This window comes from Ranitomeya variabilis, chromosome 6 (assembly GCF_051348905.1).
Source record: "Ranitomeya variabilis isolate aRanVar5 chromosome 6, aRanVar5.hap1, whole genome shotgun sequence".
NCBI lineage: Eukaryota > Metazoa > Chordata > Amphibia > Anura > Dendrobatidae > Ranitomeya > Ranitomeya variabilis.
The window spans coordinates 277905043-277926341 of NC_135237.1; the positions used below are offsets into that span (position 1 = coordinate 277905043).

General features: G+C 42.2%; 1 protein-coding gene across 1 annotated transcript in view; it reads left to right on the forward strand.

Annotated features, from left to right (window-relative positions):
- The window catches only part of ELP2 (elongator acetyltransferase complex subunit 2), a 184798-nt gene that overhangs the window by 118778 nt on the left and 44721 nt on the right, over positions 1-21299 (forward strand). Inside the window, exons 13-15 of the mRNA XM_077269687.1 lie at positions 5233-5421; positions 10332-10401; positions 16883-16978. Of these exons, the coding sequence (XP_077125802.1) occupies positions 5233-5421; positions 10332-10401; positions 16883-16978 (355 nt within the window). The remainder of the gene's footprint in view (positions 1-5232; positions 5422-10331; positions 10402-16882; positions 16979-21299) is intronic.

Below are 21299 nucleotides of genomic sequence, written 5' to 3' on the forward strand. Positions count from 1 at the left end.
CCCTTTCCCTGTACATCAGGTTTAGGAAGAAGTGCCAGCAAAATGTGTGTTTCTTCATGGTAGTTGTGCAGGAATAGGAGCTGTGCCCTGCATTATCACTGACAAGCAGCAACAACCAAAGTCGGTGCCAGCACTAATCTTGGCTTCTAACCCTCGAGATGTCAATAGTGGTTGCACATCTACATAATTATGAGGGAAAGGGGGCTCCTTCTTTCACCCCTTCTGATCCTAAGAATAAAATTGTCTCATCAAACTTTCACTCAACCATCAAAAACAATATCCATCTTAGATGTATCTTCTGTCAACGGAAAACATAAGGGGTTTCTACTTTATTGGTAGATCAGTGACTATGAAAAAGCAACAGGGATCCCTAAAACCAATGAAGCAATGTATGTGCTCCCAAATGCCTGCATTCTCTTCTAAGCCCTGCAGTTGGCGCCCACATGCCTAAAACTGCGGTAGTGGATATCCTCCCTTAGCAACGCACAAGCTGGGCACTGAAATGGTATAATAGCACTTTCACTCGCTCTACAGCATCCATTGTGTATTAATGTCTTGAAAATGCCTGTTGGCTCACTACACCAGTAAATGAATCCTCTGATCTATTTTGATTGCTTCTTAGAATATTTTTTTTGCAGTATTGCTGTGACCAAAATATTGCAGTTTTGCCTGTTTGAATTTTTTTCTGTTCACTGTATTTACCAATGGGGTTGATCACTTTTATATTATTTTCATTCATCAGACTTTTCTAGACTTAGTGATACCACATGTGTATTTTTATTTTTTTATTATCTTTATTTTTAATGTGGGGAAAAAGGGGTGATTTGAACTTTTATGGATTTTTTTCCACATTTTTTTAAAAACTTTTTTTTTAATCTTCTCACTTTATTAGTCCCCTCAGGGGGCTTGATCTTGCAATTGTCTGATCGCTTGTACTATATACACCAATACCACAGTATTGCTGGATGTAGTAAAAATCACAGTTTGCCACAGGCCAAAGTTTCAAGGGAGATCCGTAATGACCGGCATGGAGGTCTTCAACAGACAGATGTCATAGCAACCCATCATTATCCTTGGATTGCATCACTTGGGTGCCAAAAGTCGCAGAGTTTAACGCAGCTAAAAGTTGTGCCAAAATGTTGCAACTTTTCAAAGCTTTTTATGCCAGAATAGTGGTGTAAAAGCTTTGATGAATCTGGCCCATAGAGTATATACAGGTATAAATGATCAAGTGTAGAGCAAGCAATAAAGGGAATAAAATGTTTTAAAAAAAAAAAATAATTTCTCCTTTTCGCAGTTTAAAAATAAACAAAAAACAATATATTTGCTATCGCTGTGTGCGTAAAAGCCAGATCAATTAAAATATAAACTTTTTGCCTTTTACATTAAATGCTATGAAGCTAAATAAAAGCAACACACCAGAATTGCCATTTCTAGTCGATGCAATAAGAAAGCAATCTAAGCATGGTAGTGTGTACTGCAAAGTGCTCACAATGAAATCATCAGCTCGCCATGCGGAATCTCGTCCTCCTACATCTCGTTACATTACAGGTCTGAGAAAATGGGGACTCGTTTCTTTGGGTTCACCTTCCCCTAATACAAAGCACCATTTTTAGTCACAATTTGCTGAATAACCGTTCCATTCAGAAGGTCTGTGAGGAGGAAAGCCTTGTTGCTAAGCAACATTACAGCGTGAGGAGCAAGTCTTAAATGGATGCAGTGTAATGACATGACGTCTTTTTCTTTGCAGGGCCACCTAGATGCATCTGCAGTGTCAAATACTTTTTCTTTCATTGTGACCAGGTAGCTGTAACCTGTTTGAAGAGAATCTGTCCCAAGGTTTTTTGTAGGGGCAGAGAATCTGATTCCAGCGATGTATCACTTAGCTGCAAGCTGTTGTTTTGATAAAATCAGTGTTTTACCAGTTCTCTGTATGCTGACCTCAGAATAACCATTCCCCCACCAGTGAGTGGCAGTTTTCTGTGTGCACTGTGCGTAGGCAGAAAAATACCAATCTTTATTGAGGCGGGATTCTACAGAGCCCATCATTGTGGAAAACTACATGGCAGCAGATTTACTAGTCCTGCTGATTAAAAATGTGTCCTCTTCAAAACAAGCAACCCAGTAAGTGACACATTGCTGGAATCGGGGTCTCTGTCTCTACCGTGTGTTGCTCTCAGATTAGGTGCAGAAACCTGGTGACATATTTTTCCACAGCTGGCAGATTTTCCTGTAAGTCCTCTTAAAATCAGAAGCTCTCATTGGTGAAGATCTCACTGGTGAAAGCACAGTAAGATGTCTCCATGTGGCTCCCTGTACGACCAACCACCTCAATAATACATGTGCTGGGATCCGCCACATATTTTTTCCTAATGGTTTTTCTTCTAGAAAAAATACATGCGAGACGGTGCTCAAGGTGTCAAGCTCAAGTCCACTTACCCCACAATAAATCTAAAGATGGGGAACCCACAGCCCCCCATGCAAATATTGAAGCTAATATTCATCAGTGTTTCAACTCCATATGAGTTTTTCTCAAGCTTGAGGAAGACTCGTCTGTAGTCGAAATGTTGCTGTTTGTAACTGTTTTTGATTAATAAAGAAGATCGTTTTTAATTTGCTATATTTGCTGGAGTGTTGTAGTCTCCCTATTTTTGGATTTATTGTGGGGCAAGTGGAGTAGAGCTGAACACCTTCAACACCAACTTGGATGTATGACTACTTGGATAAAACCTTTGTTGCAGTGCAACTTTTTTCTGATTTTTGTTATTTCTATGAATCTGTCAGGGAGAAAAAAATCAAAGAAGTGCAGACTTACTGTTCAAGTCTGAAGATTTATGTGGGGGTCCTATAACTGATCCTTAAAGGGAACCTGTCAGGTGATTCATGTCACCCACAGTTACCATGAATCCGAAACCAACTCCATCAATACAAATATCTGTTTTAATGTGAAACGTGATTTTTCTGAGAAAATCTAGTTGAAAATTGGGGTCATGAATAAGTTGATGGAATACACCAATTGTGTAAACAGGGCCCATCAAATTCTGAAAACCTAAAGAGATGAACGTGTGCAAGCAGCATGTAAACACATGTTCACACTGGCCTCTAAAATGACAAAAACAATAAGGAAATACCCTGCAGTAAATAAATATTCAGCAATAGTGCATGAAAGTAATATAGGGTGGTTGGTTAACGTAATTTTGATTAGAAAAATGCAAGTGCCATCCACCACATCACAGTGACCCTAATCGGGACGGTCCTAACCTCTAATATTAAAACTTTACCATTTGTCAAATGACATTCGTGTGGATAAGAGCAGATAAGGACTGAAACCTGGCTAGTGGACACACAGCCATATGGAATTACATGAATATAAGGTCTAGTTCAAGAAAAGGCAGGCCACACCTTTATATGCACTGAGTGCAAACAGACAGAAAACCTGAAGAGATGAACTGGAATGTTAGTTGTGCATGCAGCGTGTAAGCAAAGCGCATGTACACTTGACAAATCGTAAAGTTTTAATTTTAGAGGTTAGGCCCATCCTGAATATGGTCACCATGATGTGGTTGGATGGCTTTTGCATTTTTTAATCAAAATTATGTTATCAAAGCAGGCTATATTAATTTCATGCACTATTGCTTTTTATTTATTTACTTCAGGGTATTTGCTTATTATGTTTTTATCTTTGTTTTTTTGTCTTATTAGTGACCAATGTAAACATGCGCTTACATGCTGCATGCACACCAACTTACATTCCAGTTCATCTCTTCAGGTTTTCGATTTTAGTCTATTTGCATTCAGTACATATAAAGGTGTGGCCTGCCTTTTTTTTTAAGCTGGACATTAAATATATGTGGTTCCCCATCGCTACGTGTCCTTTAGCCGGGTTTCAGTCCCTCTTTGCCCTTATCGACACGCACGGCAGTTGACAAATGGTAAGATTTTAATATTAGAGGTTAGGACCATGCCGAATAGGGTCATCATGACGTGGTGGGGTGGTGTTTGCATTTTTTTCATCAAAATTATGTTAACCAAGCACTCTATATTATTTTCATGCACTATTGCTGTTTATTTGCTGCAAGGTATTTGCTTGTGTTTTCATCTTGGGTTTGTTTTCATCAAATCAGGAATCTGACTCTGCTTGATGAAGTGGTCTCTTCCCTATGTTTTTATGTGGAAGTGACCTGTTAACTCTAGTCAGGGGAGGAGAAGCCACCTTAATTTATTCATAAATGTCCAGGAGATTTCATGATGAATACAAATGTTTACTATAGTCTGCTAATCCATACCAGACAGTTGACAGGTCTGCTTTAAAGGGGTTATCCAGGGCTATTTATTTATTTTTTTGCTATGGTAGTTCCTATCTACCGTACTTGCCTGTTGAGCCCCGTGCCAATCTCTGCCAGCACAGAGTGGTTACAGACTGCTCCTGCTGGCGAATCAGTAGCTACCGCTGACGTTACATCAGCAGCAGTTTCTGCTTTGCTCTTTTGACGAGGCGTGACTGCCAATGTCATGGTCATTGACTGCCAGCTCCCCGCTGCTTAGCTTTGGGGAGCTGGCTGTCAATCAGCATGATGTCAGCAGTCCTGCTTCATCGACAGAGCAGACCAGGAGAGCTGCTCTGTTGACATGGAGCAGTTAGGGTACGTGTCCATCTTCAGGATGGCCGGCAGTTTGGACGGAGCGGCAAACCCGCTCCGCCCTAAGCTCCGCCCCCTTCTGTGATTCGATGATGCCGGATGTGTTCATTGCACACATCCGACATCATCGCACCCCACACATAGGGCCCTGTGATTTACCTTGCAGCGGCGCAGCATCGCCGCAAGATAAACGGACATGCTGCGATCTTAAAAGACGCGCAGCATGTCCGGAATCGCAGGGCCACCGGGTGCGTGTTACCACGCATAGTTGAGACGGGATTTCATAAAATCCCCTCCACTATGCTGTAACAGCTGGACGCTGCATGTTTGACGCTGCGGCTCTGCGCAGCGTCAAACACGCAGCGTTTCCTGCACGTGGACACATACCCTCAGATCGCCAGCAGGAGTGATCATTGACCACTCTGACCAGTGCCAAGTAGATCAGGCAGGTACCACTATTCGTTTAGTAACTACCTGCTTGTTAGTTTTTAGTCCCATAGTAAAAAAGAAAATGACCCAATTTTGGAATAAGAAATGTGCAGTTCTGTTTCCAATACATATAAATTTGTGATCCGCTTCTCTTTCTACATAGGTGACTTGGCATGAAATCGCAAGGCCTCAAATTCATGGCTATGACATGCAGTGCATTGCAATGATCGGACGATTTCAGTTTGTATCCGGGGCAGATGAGAAAGTTCTCAGAGTGTTCTCTGCAACAAGGAACTTCGTAGAAAACTTTAGTCGCATTTCTGATGTGTCAATGGAAAAAATTCTTTTAAACGCAAGTATCATTTCCTTTTACTACAAATTTATTTCACCTTAAGGCTATGTGCACACGTCAGGATTTTATGTGGATATTTCCTGAGCAAAACCGAAGATTTTTCGCATAAAATCCGCACGTGTTTTTCTTGCGTTTTACTCACGGTTTTGTTGCGCTTTTTGCGCTGTTTTTGTGCGGATTTTTTGCGTTTTTTTCCGGAGCTTCCCAATTCAATAACATAGTGGGAAATCTGCAAAATTAATGAACATGCTGCGTATTTTTCGGCATGCGTTTTTTTTGCGGAAAAAAACGCAACATGTGCACAAAAATTGCGGAATGCATTGGAAATGATGGGATGCATAATGTATGCGTTTTTGCCACGGAATACCGCCAAAAAACCGCGAAAAATCAGTGAATATTCTGGAACGTGTGCACATACCCTAAATGTCACGTTGTGCATGATTTCTGAGTTTTGTATTCACAACCAGTAGTGCAAGGTTTGCATCTGCTGTCAAATCACTTTTCTTTTCTGGAAATTGGTCAAGCTATGTTCAATTGCTGCAAATACGCTGCGTGTTATTTGACATCATTTATCTAAATCAAATTATAATGGCCAGCACAGATAGAATAAATGATAAGAACCAGACATCATACAGTTGGATTGATTGTTAAATAAGAAACTTGTCTTTCAGATGAGTTAATGACAAGTAATTTTAAAAATTGCTTAGTCCTGAAAGCCCCGAAAGGACGGTTGTTAAGGGGTTAATGAAGAGTTTATGTAATTCGATTAGAATAATAATTTAGCGGTTTGACGTAGTCATGGGAGGGAAGCACTAGTGACTAGGGTTGAGCGAAACGGATCGGTCATTTTCAAAAGTCGACGACTTTTGGCAAAGTCGGGTTTCGTGAATCCCGAGCCGACCCCAGCGTGGGATCGGCCACACGGTCGGCGATTTTCGCGCCAAAGTCGCGTTTTGTATGACGCTTTCCCCGCCATTTTTTTCAGCCAATGAAGGAGTGTGTGCAGCGTGATGACATGGGTTCCGGCTCGCTTTGTGCGGCGTCACAAGGGGTAAAACCGCCATCTTAAGGTTTGGGATATAGCGATTCCCACAGTGAAACACAAATTTTGGAGAGAGAGAGAGAGAGACAGATTGTCTTGGCTTAAAGGGACTCTGGCACCAGGTTTTTCCTACTCCATGTGAGAGCAGCATTATGTAGGGGCAGTGACCCTTATAACGATGTATCACTTACTGGGCTACTTGCTGCAGTTTTGATAAAATCCTTGTTTTATTTGCTTGAGATATAGCAGTTCTCTGAATGCTGAGCTCTGTATAACCCCGCCCACACCACTGATTGGTGGCTTTCTGTGTACACTGCATAGGCAGAAAGCTGCCAGTCAGTGGTGGAGGCGTGGTCGGACTACCTGGCAGCAGGTTTACTAGTCCTCTAGTTATAATCTTCTGCTCATAAATCAATGACTTTATGAAAACTACACTAAGCAGTCCAGTAAGTGACACACTGCTGAAATATTGGTCTCTGCCCCTATATTATGCCGCTCTTGTGACAAAAACCTGGTGACAGATTCCCTGTAAAGTCATGTACTATGAAGCCATTCCCCATGTCGTACTTTGATATTCCTTAACCAGCAAACTTTCATACATGTCTGGTCACTAGATCCTGTGCTTCTTATAAAGTATATTGGCTGTAAACCAGGTTCAGTATCTATGTCCTTGAAGTCACCTTGGAAAGTGATTACCTTCAAGCTTCTTACATATGTGACTTCCTATTGCCCTTCAAGTCTCATCTGCTTCATTTACTAGACTAAATTGTTTCCAATTGTTTAGATTAATTTAATTGAACATTGAATGTGCACATCAGGAGATAGCCATTAAAGAATTGATGTCATAAGACCATATGATACTGTATTTAGGTCCAGCTTCTTGTGAAATGAAAAATTAAATTGCCCAGCTAAATAAATAATGTAATATAATCATTTCCATGTGATGTCACCATATTATTCTGTCAGGGTGGACTAAACCAGAAGCTGTAAAATGAGCAACTAGAATGTCACTGTTATTAATGGGATACAAAGGCATCTAACCACTTTGTGACAGTACGGTCACTATCCAGCTTTTCTATGTAACATGATGTTTAGGAACCATCATTATCCAAGATTGAATATTATACAGTTGTTGTAAGATGAACTATTTTGCTTTACTGATTGGGAGTTACCGTAAGTCATCCAGAGGAGCATTCGCAGTTCTGCGGGCTCTTGAGTTTGAGTCTCCTTTAACATTAGCTTGTTCCTTCTCTGTTCAGAGCTTGCCATGGTAACTTGCATTTGGAAAAGGGTCATTTTTGTCCCACTCAATAATTTGATGGGAGACCCATGCAGACTGTTCCAGGAATCGACACAGATGACTGTGCTATGGTATCTCATCTGTTAGTGGTGCAGTAGGCCTTTAGAGGGCATTTAAAAAATGGCTTAGTTTGTACATTAAAAAACAATCTTCAACCAATTTGACAAAGATTAAGCAGATAATAATGCGATTTGGGCCATGGTTCAATCGGGGCTTTCCTTTGGTGAGAGAACATCACCTGTACAGGAAAGTGTCTGATTCAAGACGAGGAAACATTGAGACATAAGAGGACCCAAAAAAAGCTGTTAGAGCTATAACTTGAGGCTATGTGCACATGTCAGGAGTGGAACAATTAGAAGAAAAGTATAATAGAAACATATGCACCACTTCTGCATTTATCACCCACTCCTGGTTTTGGCTACAAAACCTGATGAAAAATCCTGACAAAATCCTGACAAAATCCTGACGTGTGCACATAGCCTAAGAGTTACTAGCTGGCTGTTTTGCCAGAGGATGGGAGTGGACATTATGTATTGTAAGTTGGTGAAGTGGGGAAAGGTTGGATGGGAAACAGTTACATAAATAATTTTCCATTTGACTCCTCTGTCATCCCAAAAATTAACACTTAATGTGTGAATGGGAAAGTTGTTCCAAGTTTTGGGCAGAAAGTGAGTTTATTCCACCCCTATGTGATCATACCAGTGTGCTTCAAATATGTAAATTGCCTCTTCAGAGAGGATGAGGACTGGAACTCTAGCGCTACCTCTCGGAAGTAGCAATCCTAAAAGTTAACATTGACCCTTTAAAGACGTTTTTCATTCAATAAGTAGGTTGTCCACTACATTCTATAATGCTGTCACGGATTTAAACCTTGTAAAGAAGTATTTTTGTAAATACCTCTTGTTGCCATCTGTGCCTGTGAGCAGCGCTATTGCTGACTGCTCACTCCACATCATGTGACCCCGGCTGTGGCCGCCGCCAACATCCGCTGATGTCACGTCAAGTTCCAGAATCCCTTGCATCGCCCAGGCGTGACCCAGTTTCACGTACCCCTCCTGATTGACTGGGCTCTCGTTACAGCCCAGTATCCAGCTCACGCTTGGGGCTAATGAAAGCAGAGAGAGGGAAAGCGTGCGCTGGATACTGGGCTGTGACATGCGGTGAAACACTAACCAGAGCCCAGTCAATCAGGAGGGGTGCGTGCATCTAGGTCACGCCTGGGCGATGCAAGGAATTCTGGAACGTGACGTCCCATCAGCGGATGTCAGGGGAGGCTGCAGCCGGGGTCACATGATGCTGAGTGAGCGGTCAGCGATAGTGCCGCTCACAGGCACAGAGGGCAACAGGAAGTATTTACAAAAATACTTCTATACAAGGTTTAAATTGGTGGGGACATTATAGAATGTAGGCGACAACCTCTTTAACTGCATCACATCCACATTTAGACAGGTTTAGAGAATAAAAACATTTCCAGACAGTACTTTTTTAAGTGAGCATACAAAGATATATGCACACAGTTCACCACATGCTGTCATTTGGGACCAGAACAAGATAAATAATGTAACAAATGTTAGTGGTTGTCCGGTCTAAATCAACAAATTTTTATTCACTGTGTGATTGCAGACTTGTGAATCCTCATATACCTGTGAGGTTTCTCTGGTGTCAGTGCCGGGAATGCCGGTCATGAGACCACAAGTATGTGATATGCATACTCCCAGCAAAATGTGACTAGACCATTTCCGACACTCTCAATGCACTCAAGTGTATTGCGCGAGGCCGGAAACAGCCTAGTCGGATTCTGGCAGGAGTATGCATATCACATACCTGTGGTCTCATGGCCGCCGTCCCCAGCACTGACACCAGAGAATCCTTGTAGCATGTAGTGCACGATACTCGAGGAATCACAAGTCTGCAGTCATATAGAGTGACTGCAGACTTGTCATTTTAGACCGGGCAACCCTCTTAAGCTCATTTACATTTCATCTGTTTTTTGCATTATTTCAGGGTCATTACAATACAATAAAGTGCTGGCGTTTTTATAGGTCATGATATGCCATTTTATGATCAGGGGGATCTGACCTCTAAGAGCCACACTGATCTTCAGAATGAAGAGGCTTTAGCTCTGTGTCATCTTTACTACATTTCCCTACACTGCAGCTCCTTGGAACTACAGGGAACCACCATGTTCAAGTATTTGTGACCAGCTGCAGTCCCCTGCACAGCCTGGAGGCCAGGAATGCTGTTTCCTAGGGAAAATTTAGAAGGTGACACAGTGGTAGACTAGCGGCGTGGCTTTTTCATTCTCTGGATTGACAAGGGTCATAGAGGGGAGACCACATAAATATAAAGGGATGACATATCCTTGCGATATGTCATCACTTTGGAAGATCAAAATACATCTTTAGACTTTATTCAGGAGATTAGATTAAAATTAGTTTTAGCTTTTGTGTAAATTAATATATTTCTCTTTATTGTTCAGCATTTCCTAGAATGTACTTTACCTTACTGTTTGACGTGTGAAAACAGGATGTTGTCACCTATTGATTTTACACTTCTGTGCTGTTGCAGGACCACTCCAGTCTTCCCGAAGGTGCTACAGTGCCAGCTTTAGGTTTGTCTAATAAAGCAGTCTTTCACGGTAAGATTGATACTTTCATTCTCCAGGGTACAGTGCGTGTTACTGCAGAAGCCAGTCTCTGAAAACAACATATCTCTGCATTCTAGAGATCGAATGGTTTTCCCAGATGGCATTAGATTGAATGGCAAAAGACCATTGTCATAACTAGCTACTGCAACAACGATGACTTTTTTTTTGCTTGCACTTGAATTATTATCTTTTTTCCTTTGGTTTGTCATTAGCTTTATTTCATTATCACATTGTTTGGGGAAAGCAGTTTCATATCTTAAACTTTATTGAACGAATTAAAAGGAAGTTTCTGAAAATTATTCATGTACCTAGCTGTAAATTCCTCCCTAAAAAATCCTGTTATATGATGAGAATATTATTGATTTACCAAGATGCAAACCCAAGTAAGCTATGTACGGGCATAAAATTATAAAATAAAACATGGAGTTATAAAAAACGTATCTATAGAGCCATTTTTTGTGTTTTCCTGCATCATCCGTATTCTCTTCTCCATTCTGTCTTGCATAATAAGTTGTCGTGTGACATCAGCAACAATTATTTGGCGGCAATGATTAAAGCAACTTGGTTGCTATGACTCTAATGACAGAAGTTGCTTATTATTTCATCACTGTGGATGACCACACTAAATTAAATACAAAGAGTAGCAGAGGACCAAGTAAACTGACATTACAGGAAGCAGGCCTAGATTATTATTCATCTCGTACAAATCCATTCTTTTTTTTTTTTTACGTATTGAAGCATGATTCCTTTTTCCAAATACTTTTTTATCATCTACTAGTCATTATAATGTTCAACCTTTGGAAGGTAACAATACTTAACAGTGTACAGAGGCATCGCTACTCTAAGGCTTTTTAACAGAATAGAAATGTTAAGGCATTCAGCCAGTTCTTAGTGTTCATGGAATCCCAAAAGACGGCTCATTGATTTCACAACATCTTGTTTGGTGTATAGAGCTTATATGGCTTACATAGTAAAGGTTTGTTTTAACTTATAGCTGGTTTAGTCTGTTGTTCTAGATAGTTCATAAAATCTAAAGTTGTTTGCAAAAGTATTCACCCCATTGGATCTTTACCTATTTTGGTACATTGCAACCTGTTTTTAACCCCTTAATAACCGCCCATACGCCTTTTAACGGCGGCAGTTAAGGGTACTTATTCCTCAGCAACACTTTTTAATGGTGCTGAGAAAGAAGGTTATAGCACCCCCCAGCTTTGGAAAATCTCCAGGGTCTAATCTGTCAGGGGTAGCTGAGACCGTGGAGAACATGATCAGGGCCGGTTTTTACAGCCCCGTCACGTGATCACCGTTATTCACCGACTAACGACGATCACAAAAAAGTCCTATTTAAAATTCATATTTCTCCCCTCCGATATGATCGAACATATCAGAGAAGAGAAAAATGGGGTTCTCCAATACCTCTGCCATCCCCGGGCCCTCCTGCTTCGTTCCCTGGGCCTCCGAGTCATCTTCCTGGGGGTTAGGGTTGGGGTTAGGATTAGGATTGTGTTAGGGTTGGAGTTAGAATTGTTTTTTTTTTTCTCAAAAGTTAAAAAAAAAAGTGATGATATGACGGCTAGTGTTGAGCACGAGTTTGCATCGGTTGCTCAGGTATGTACGGAGAATCACGGATTCCCGCATGGTTTTTTTTGGTGTCTGACAGCTGCAAAACATTCGGGGCAGGGACTCAAGCATGTCACTTGAGAACCCGCGTTATTTGGTGCATACCTGAGCATCTGATGCAAACTGGAGTAGCGAGCACTTGCGCTCAACACTAACGATGACATATTCAATATGATACCAAATTCTGTGTTGTACCTGTGAGCTCAAAATGCTCATTCCCCTGGATAAAATACTTGAGTGTGGTTTTCAAAATGTTAAGTTCCCTGAGGGGTCTTGTTTTCAAAATGGTGTCACTTGTGGGGGGTTTCCATTGTTTAGGCACATCAGGGGCTCTCCAAATGCAACATGGCGTCCGCTCTCGATTCCTGCTAATTTTACGTTCAAAAAGTCAACCTGTGCTCCTTCCCTTCAGACCTCTGCCGTGCGCCCAAACAGTGGATTTCTCCCACATGTGGGGTATCGGCGTACTCAGGCGAAAGTGCACAACAAATTTTGTGGTCCATTTTCTCTTGACAATCTTGTGAAAATTAAAACCTTTGGGTCTAAATTAAATTTTTTGTGAAAAGAGTTAAATATTCATTTTTTCCATCCACATTGCTTCAGTTCTCGTGAAGCAACTGAAGGTTTAATAAACTTCTTGAATGTGGTTTTGAGTACCTTGAGGGGTGCAGGTTTTAGAATGGTGTCACTTTTGGGTATTTTCTGTCATATAGACCACTCAAATTAACTTCAAATATGATGTGGTCCTTAAAAAATGGTTTTGTAAATTTTATTGGAAAAATGAGAAATCGCTGGTCAACTTTTCACCTTTCTAATGTCCTAACAAAATATTTTTTTTCCAAAATTGTGCTGATATAAAGTAGACATGTGGGAAATGTTATTTAATAACTATTTTGTGTGACATACAGTAAGTCTCCTATTTAGGGGCACAAAAATTTAAAGTTTTTTTCAAAAATAAAAGCAAGCCATATCGAAGACATTTTACCACTCATGAACAATATGTCATGGAAAAACATTCTCAGAATCAGTGGGATACCTTGAAGCATTCCACAGTTATTACCTCATAAAGGGACACTGGTCAATATTGTAAAATTTGGCTCATTAAGGTCAAAATTGGCTCTGTCACTAAGGGGTTAAATAATTTTGTTTTCTGATTTGTCTGTGATGCATTAGCACTAAATAGTCAAAGTTGGTGAAGTGAGAAAAATAGGCTTAAACGAAATTTATCGGATCAAGTAAAACTACAAATTGTCATGTGCATATGTATTCACCCTTTTTTCTATGAAGCCCCTAAAAATTTGTGGTGCAAGCAATTACTCTCATAAGTCACATGCTTAGTGAAAGTAATTGCAACTGTGTGCAATCTAAGTGTCACATGGTCTGTCAGTATATACACACCTTTTCAGAAAGGCCACAGAGGCTGCAACACCATTTAGCAAGAGGCACCACTAACCGAACAATACCTTGAAGACCAAAGTCAGGGACAAAGTTGTTGAGAAGTACAAGTCAGGGTTAGGCCGGCGTCACACTCAGCGTATGACAATACGGTCCTTTTTTTACGGCCGTAATACGGCCGTAATACGGAGAAATGTTCCCAAAATAGTGATCCGTATGTCCTCCGTAGGCAGGGTGTGTCAGCGTATTTTGCACATGGCATCCTCCGTATGTAATCCGTATGGCATCCGTACTGCGATATTTTCTCGCAGGCTTGCAAAACCGACATCTAATGGATTTATGTGCTCAAATGTCCGTTAAAACATATATACAGTATATATATGTCATTGAGACACACATATATATATTATGTATTTATATTTACTTCAGCGCGATATATGTGAAAAGCCGGTAATTCAATTGCCGGCTTTTCATTTCTCCTGCATAAACCCGACATGATATGAGACATGGTTTACATACAGTAAACCATCTCATATCCCCTTTTTTTTTTTGCATATTCCACACTACTAATGTTAGTAGTGTGTATGTGCAAAATTTGGGCGCTGTAGCTGCTAAAATAAAGGGTTAAATGGCGGAAAAAATTGGCATGGGCTCCCGCGCAATTTTCTCCGCCAGAGTGGTAAAGCCAGTGACTGAGGGCAGATATTAATAGCCAGGAGAGGGTCCATGGTTATTGGCCCCCCCTGGCTACATACATCTGCCCCCAGCCACCCCAGAAAAGGCACATCTGTAAGATGCGCCTATTCTGGCACTTGGCCACTCTCTTCCCACTCCCGTGTAGCGGTGGGATATGGGGTAATGAAGGGTTAATGCCACCTTGCTATTGTAAGGTGACATTAAGCCAGAATAATAATGGAGAGGCGTCAATTATGACACCTATCCATTATTAATCCAATTGTCTGAAAGGGTTAAAAAAACACACACGTTATTAAAAAGTATTTTAATGAAATAAACAAACAGGTCGTTTTAGTATTTTATTGCTCTCTCAATCCATCCGGAACACCCTCGCTTGGCAAAATAATAAACCCACAATATACATACCCTCTGATGAACTGTCAGGTCCCACGAAGTAAATCCATCTGAAGGGGTTAAATCATTTTACAGCCAGGAGCTGCGCTAAAGCACTCGCTCGTGGTTGTAAAAACCCCGGGTGCTGAAAGGAAAGCTGGGTGATCTGTACTTACATTGAGTCGCGGTGAGGCGCCCTCTGCTGGATGAACTCATATGAACTCGAGCGTGGGAACTTTTCCAAGGCTGCGGTTCATGAGAACATCCAGCAGAGGGCGCCTCACCGCAACTCAATGTAAGTACAGATCACCCAGGTTTCCTTTCATCACCCGGGGTTTTTACAACCACGAGCGAGTGCTTTAGCGCAGCTCCTGGCTGTAAAATGATTTAACCCCTTCAGATGGATTACCTCGTGGGACCTGACAGTTCATCAGAGGGTATGTATATTGTGGGTTTATTATTTTGCCAAGCGAGGGTGTTCCGGATGGATTGAGAGAGCAATAAAATACTAAAACGACCTGTTTGTTTATTTCATTAAAATACTTTTTAATAACGTGTGTGTTTTTTTAACCCTTTCAGACAATTGGATTAATAATGGATAGGTGTCATAATTGACGCCTCTCCATTATTAATCTGGCTTAATGTCACCTTACAATAGCAAGGTGGCATTAACCCTTCATTACCCCATATCCCACCGCTACACGGGAGTGGGAAGAGAGTGGCCAAGTGCCAGAATAGGCGCATCTTCCAGATGTGCCTTTTCTGGGGTGGCTGGGGGCAGATGTTTGTAGCCAGGGGGGCCAATAACCATGGACCCTCTCTAGGCTATTAATATCTGCCCTCAGTCACTGGCTTTACCACTCTGGCGGAGAAAATTGCGCGGGAGCCCACGCCAATTTTTTTCCGCCATTTAACCCTTTATTTTAGCAGCTACAGCGCCCAAATTTTGCACATACACACTACTAACATTAGTAGTGTGGAATATGCAAAAAAAATGGGGATATGAGATGGTTTACTGTATGTAAACCATGTCTCATATCCTGTCAGGTTTGGGAAGGAGAAATGAAAAGCCGGCAATTGAATTACCGGCTTTTCACTAACACCGCTGTGTATTTCTCGCAAGTCACACTGCTGGTCCGTGTGGAATCCATATTTTTCTCGCCCCCATAGACTTTCATTGGCGTATTATTTGCGCAATACGCTGACAAACGCAGCATGCTGCGATTTTGTACGGCCGTAGAAAGCCGTATAATACGGATCCGTAATATACGGCTGATAGGACCAGACCCATTGAGAATAATTGTGCCGTTTGTTTGGCGAGTTTTACGGACGTATTTTCTGCGCTCTTACGTCCGTAAAACTCGCTAGTGTGACGCCGGCCTTAGGTTGTAAAAAAAAAAAGTATACCAATCTCTGCAGAGTTCCCAGCAGAGACTGGAGTATCTGTCCATACGACTACAATATGCCATACGCTCCATAGAGGTGGCTTTTATTGAAGAGTGGTCAGAAAAAAACCTTTACGTACACACCAAAATTGTAAGGCTTGTTTTGAGTTTGCCAAAAGACATGTGGGAGACTCACCAAATGTATGGAGGAAGGTGCTGTGGTCAGATGAGACCAAAATTTAACTTTTTGCCTACTAAGGTAAATGCTATGTGTGGCGCCAAACCAACACAGCTCATCACCCCAAGAACAACATTGTTGCTGTTTCACTATGGGGATGTTTTTCGGTAGCAGGGACAAGGAAAATGGTCCGAGTCAAGGGGAAGATGGATGATGCTAAATACAGGGATATACTCAAGCAAAACCTGTTTGTCTGTCAGTGATATGAGACTGGTACCGAGGTTCACCTTCCAACAAGACAGTGACCCAAAGCATACTGCTAAAGCAACACTCTAGTTTTTTAAGGGAAAACGTGTAAATGTTTTGGAGTGACCTAGTCAAGGCCCAAACCTTAATCCTATTGAGCATCTGTGATCAGACTTGAAGATTGCTGTTCACTAGAGGAGACCATCTAACTTAAAAAAGCTAGAGCAGTTTTGCTTTGAGGAATGGGTAGAAATCCCACTGGCAAGGTTTACAAAGCTCATAGAGACTTATCCAAAGTGACTTGCAGCTGTAATTGCTGAAAAAAAGAAGCTCCCTCTTGCTTCACAATAAAAAGAAAACCAAATGTTCACAGTTGCAGGCATGTTCTTCACATGAACTAATGCAAGTCCTAAAAAAAAACTGTGAAATTCCTGGTTGTGAGGTAGAAAAACATAAAAAATGCCAAGGGGGTGAATGCTTTCTCACGCCATTGTATTTAAATTTTTGTTGTCCTTTTATTTTGCATATCATTATTGCAACTGATTAGTGTATGGTCAGCTATTTCCTTACTTTTATCAAGGCGATTTGTATGCACCATCTCTACAAGAAGAAGTGACCGTCAGCAGTGCATCTGACCAGTATTCCCAGCCTTATTTTCAGCCTCATGTACTTACAGGTCAGTGAACAATCCCTAGTCTTCTAAGTATATCAGAGATTATAACATTATGTAATAAAAATGAAATGTTGACATTTGTATTGTAAAATTGACAGCATCACAAAGACATCCCATAGAGCACGTTATTAACTGAAATAATGTATTTTATGCAATAAATGATACACCAGTATTCGCTTTTTATTGTGTAGCAAGTACTAGAGGTTTCTTGTACTGCAGCAACCTGTGTTTTTGGCTTCGTCATATTGCATTGTATGAATGAAATGGGTATGCAGTCCAGTCATCATGATACATGGTGTAAGAGAATGAAGTAAGATTAAAGGGAACCTTACACCTGATTCATGCTACCTACACCACAGCAATATGAATCAGTGCCTGGCTACATAATGTAGCCAGATATGCTTTTTTCTGAAGCGCTTTGGTGTCTCAGACTGGCACCGACATACCATTGGTTCATTCTGTACAGCCGCACAGGGGCCCAATAGTTAGGCCAACTGCCAACTCCAATGCAGCAAGCAGCTTCTGTCACAGACACTTTATTGCACTGCAAAGGGTCCATATACTGTTCTTGCACAGTGGCCCTCTCTGTCTCCTGGCCCTCTGAAACACCTGGTTTCAGAGAAAATATAGTTTGAAGATCCAGCTAGGAACTATAGTTGAAGATGAGACTAATTTGGTGCCACCCCAACTGGCCTTTCCTAGCACTGCTCCAAGTATTTCACAGGTCTCTTTCTATGGGAGAGACCTGTCAATCACCTGGAGCTGTGGAAGGAAAAGCCTACCAGGGATGGTGTGGTTCCAGACTAGTCTGTTGTTTGATTATGATCTCCGCCAGATCTTCAAACTATGCGGTCTCTAAAATGATGGGGCATTTGTGCAGTTGGGCTCTGATTCATGCTGCTCTGGATTTGGGCATCATTAATTAGCTGACAGGTTCCCTTTTAAGTTTCTCTCACTGCTTGCATATGCACTGATGCAGCAGCCCTGGGGCTTTAGGATGGGGAGGGTGCTAATTCATTTTTCCTTTGTCTACACTGTATGTACGTTCAGGAAATTAGTGCAGAGAATAAAGAAATGCGCCGCTCTTCGAGTGTCCTGACCAACGTTTAAGGAATTGGTATAGAGATCTGGTACCATCGCCTCTACTTACAAAATCTTGAACATGAATGTGTCCAACTTCTGGAGCCACTGTCAGGTCTGCACTGGCTTCATAAGCAGTGTCTACCTCTTGTGAAAGTCACAGCACTGCTGAATAGGTTAGGCTTCTTTCACAGTTCAGATGTTTGGCGTCAGTCAGCTCTGACATCGTGACGGATCGACGGATCCGTCACAATTGTTAGAAAAAACGGTTCCAACGGATCCGTTTTTTTGACGGATCAGTTATACTGATCCGTCACAAAAACAGATCCGTTAGAACCGTTGCGACCGTTTTTACATCCGTTGGAACCGTTTTTGACGGATCTGTTTTTTAAAAAGGGAGGACCTCAATGTGACTGGCTACTGGAAACTACTGGAAAACTATATATACTGTGTATTTCCACCACATCTTTGAAAGGTTGTAGAGAAAGTGACAGAGATGGAAGGAGTACTGGCGAACATTGTGAAGATATGTGTGTTATGATCCGGTGACCTTGGAGCCGCATGAGACTTTCTCAGGAGTAGGTGGAACCTGTACTGACCGCAAACCCTAAACTGTCACCGCAACTAGAAGTAGCCGTGGGGTGTACCTAACACATCCTAGACACCTCGACACAGCCGGAGGACTAAATACCCCTATAGATGGAAATGGGAATTCTATCTTGCCTCAGAGCAGAACCCCAAAGGATAGGCAGCCCCCCACAAATATTGACTGTGAGTATTAGAGGAAAGACACACGCAGGCAGAAATCAGGATTTAGCAAAAGAGGCCACGCTAGCAAAATAGAAAAGGATAGGACAGAATACTAAGCGGTCAGTATTAAAACCCTAAAAATATCCACAGCAGATAATACAAAAATTCCACCATCTAACTAAAGACATGGAATGTATATCTGCATCTCCTGAGAATCCAACTAGACTGAAATATCCAAACACAGTCTAAGCTGGACAAGAAAAAACATTGAATAGTACTGAATTGTAAAGCACACAGCATGTGTGCTGTAAAAACAAAACCAGAACTTATCTTTGCTGATTTGACAGCAGGGCAGGAGGAACCAGACAGAGATGCAAAACCTCCCAGAACAATGGACAACTGGCAAGGGCTAATGAATCCTGCACACCTAAATATCCCAGTCAGAGCTGCAATCAGCAGGGACACCTGCCCAGGATTGCAACTCAGGGACAACTGCATTACTACCAACAACCACCGGAGGGAACCCAAGAGCAGAATTCACAACAGTACCCCCCCCCCCCCCTTGAAGGGGGTCACCGAACCCTCACCAGAGCCCCCAGGCCGATCAGGACGAGCCAGATGAAAGGCACAGACCAAATCAGCAGCATGGACATCAGAGGCAAAAACCCAAGAATTATCCTCCTGGCCATAACCCTTCCATTTAACAAGGTACTGAAGCCTCCGCCTCGAAAAGCGAGAATCCAAAATCTTCTCAACCACATACTCCAACTCCCCATCAACCAACACAGGGGCCGGAGGATCAACAGAGGGAACAACGGGCACCACATATTTCCGCAATAAAGATCTATGGAAGACATTATGGATAGCAAAAGAAGCCGGAAGGGCCAATCGAAAAGACACCGGATTAATAATCTCAGAAATCCTATAAGGACCAATAAAGCGAGGCTTAAACTTAGGGGAAGAAACCTTCATAGGAACATGACTGGAAGACAACCAGACCAGATCCCCAACCCGAAGCCGGGAACCAATACACCGACGACTGTTAGCAAAACGTTGAGCCTCCTCCTGAGACAATACCAAATTGTCCACCACATGAGCCCAAATCTGCTGCAACCTGTCAACCACAGAATCCACACCAGGACAGTCAGAAGGCTCAACCTGCCCCGAAGAAAAACGAGGATGAAAACCAAAATTACAAAAGAAGGGCGAAACCAAGGTAGCCGAACTAGCCCGATTATTAAGGGCAAACTCGGCCATTGGCAAGAAAGCCACCCAATCATCCTGATCAGCAGACACAAAGCATCTCCGATAAGTTTCCAAAGTCTGATTAGTTCGCTCGGTCTGGCCATTTGTCTGAGGATGAAATGCGGAAAAAAAAGACAAATCAATGCCCAGCTTAGCAAAAAAGGCCCGCCAAAACCGAGAAACAAACTGGGACCCTCTGTCGGACACAATATTCTCCGGAATACCATGCAAACGAACCACATGCTGAAAAAACAACGGAACCAAATCAGAAGAGGAAGGCAATTTAGGCAAAGGCACCAAATGGACCATCTTAGAGAACCGGTCACAAACAACCCAGATGACAGACATCTTCTGGGAAACCGGAAGATCAGAAATAAAATCCATAGAAATATGCGTCCAAGGCCTCTCAGGGACCGGCAAAGGCAAAAGCAACCCACTAGCACGGGAACAACAAGGCTTGGCCCGCGCACAAGTCCCACAGGACTGCACAAAAGAACGCACATCACGCGACAAAGAAGGCCACCAAAAGGACCTACCAACCAAATCTCTGGTACCAAAAATACCAGGATGGCCAGCCAACACAGAACAATGAACCTCAGAAATCACTCTACTAGTCCATCTATCAGGAACAAACAGTTTCCCCACTGGACAGCGGTCAGGTTTGTCAGCCTGAAATTCCTGAAGAACCCGTCGTAAATCAGGGGAAATGGCAGAAAGGACCACCCCTTCTTTCAGAATGCCGACCGGTTCAAGGACCTCAGGAGAATCAGGCAAAAAACTCCTAGAGAGGGCATCAGCCTTAATATTCTTAGAACCCAGAAGATACGAGACCACAAAATCAAAATGGGAAAAAAACAAGGACCATCGAGCCTGTCTAGGATTCAGCCGCCTGGCAGACTCGAGGTAAATCAGATTTTTATGATCGGTCAAGACCACAATACGGTGCTTAGCTCCCTCGAGCCAATGTCGCCACTCCTCAAACGCCCACTTCATAGCCAACAACTCCCAATTGCCGACATCATAATTGCGTTCAGCGGGCGAAAACTTACGGGAAAAGAAGGCACACGGTTTCATCAAGAAACCAACAGGATCCCTCTGAGACAAAACGGCCCCTGCCCCAATCTCAGAAGCGTCAACCTCAACCTGAAACGGAAGAGAAACATCTGGTGACGCAACACCGGGGTAGAAGTAAATCGGCACTTAAGCTCCTGAAAGGCAGAGACAGCCGCAGAGGACCAATTCGGCACAT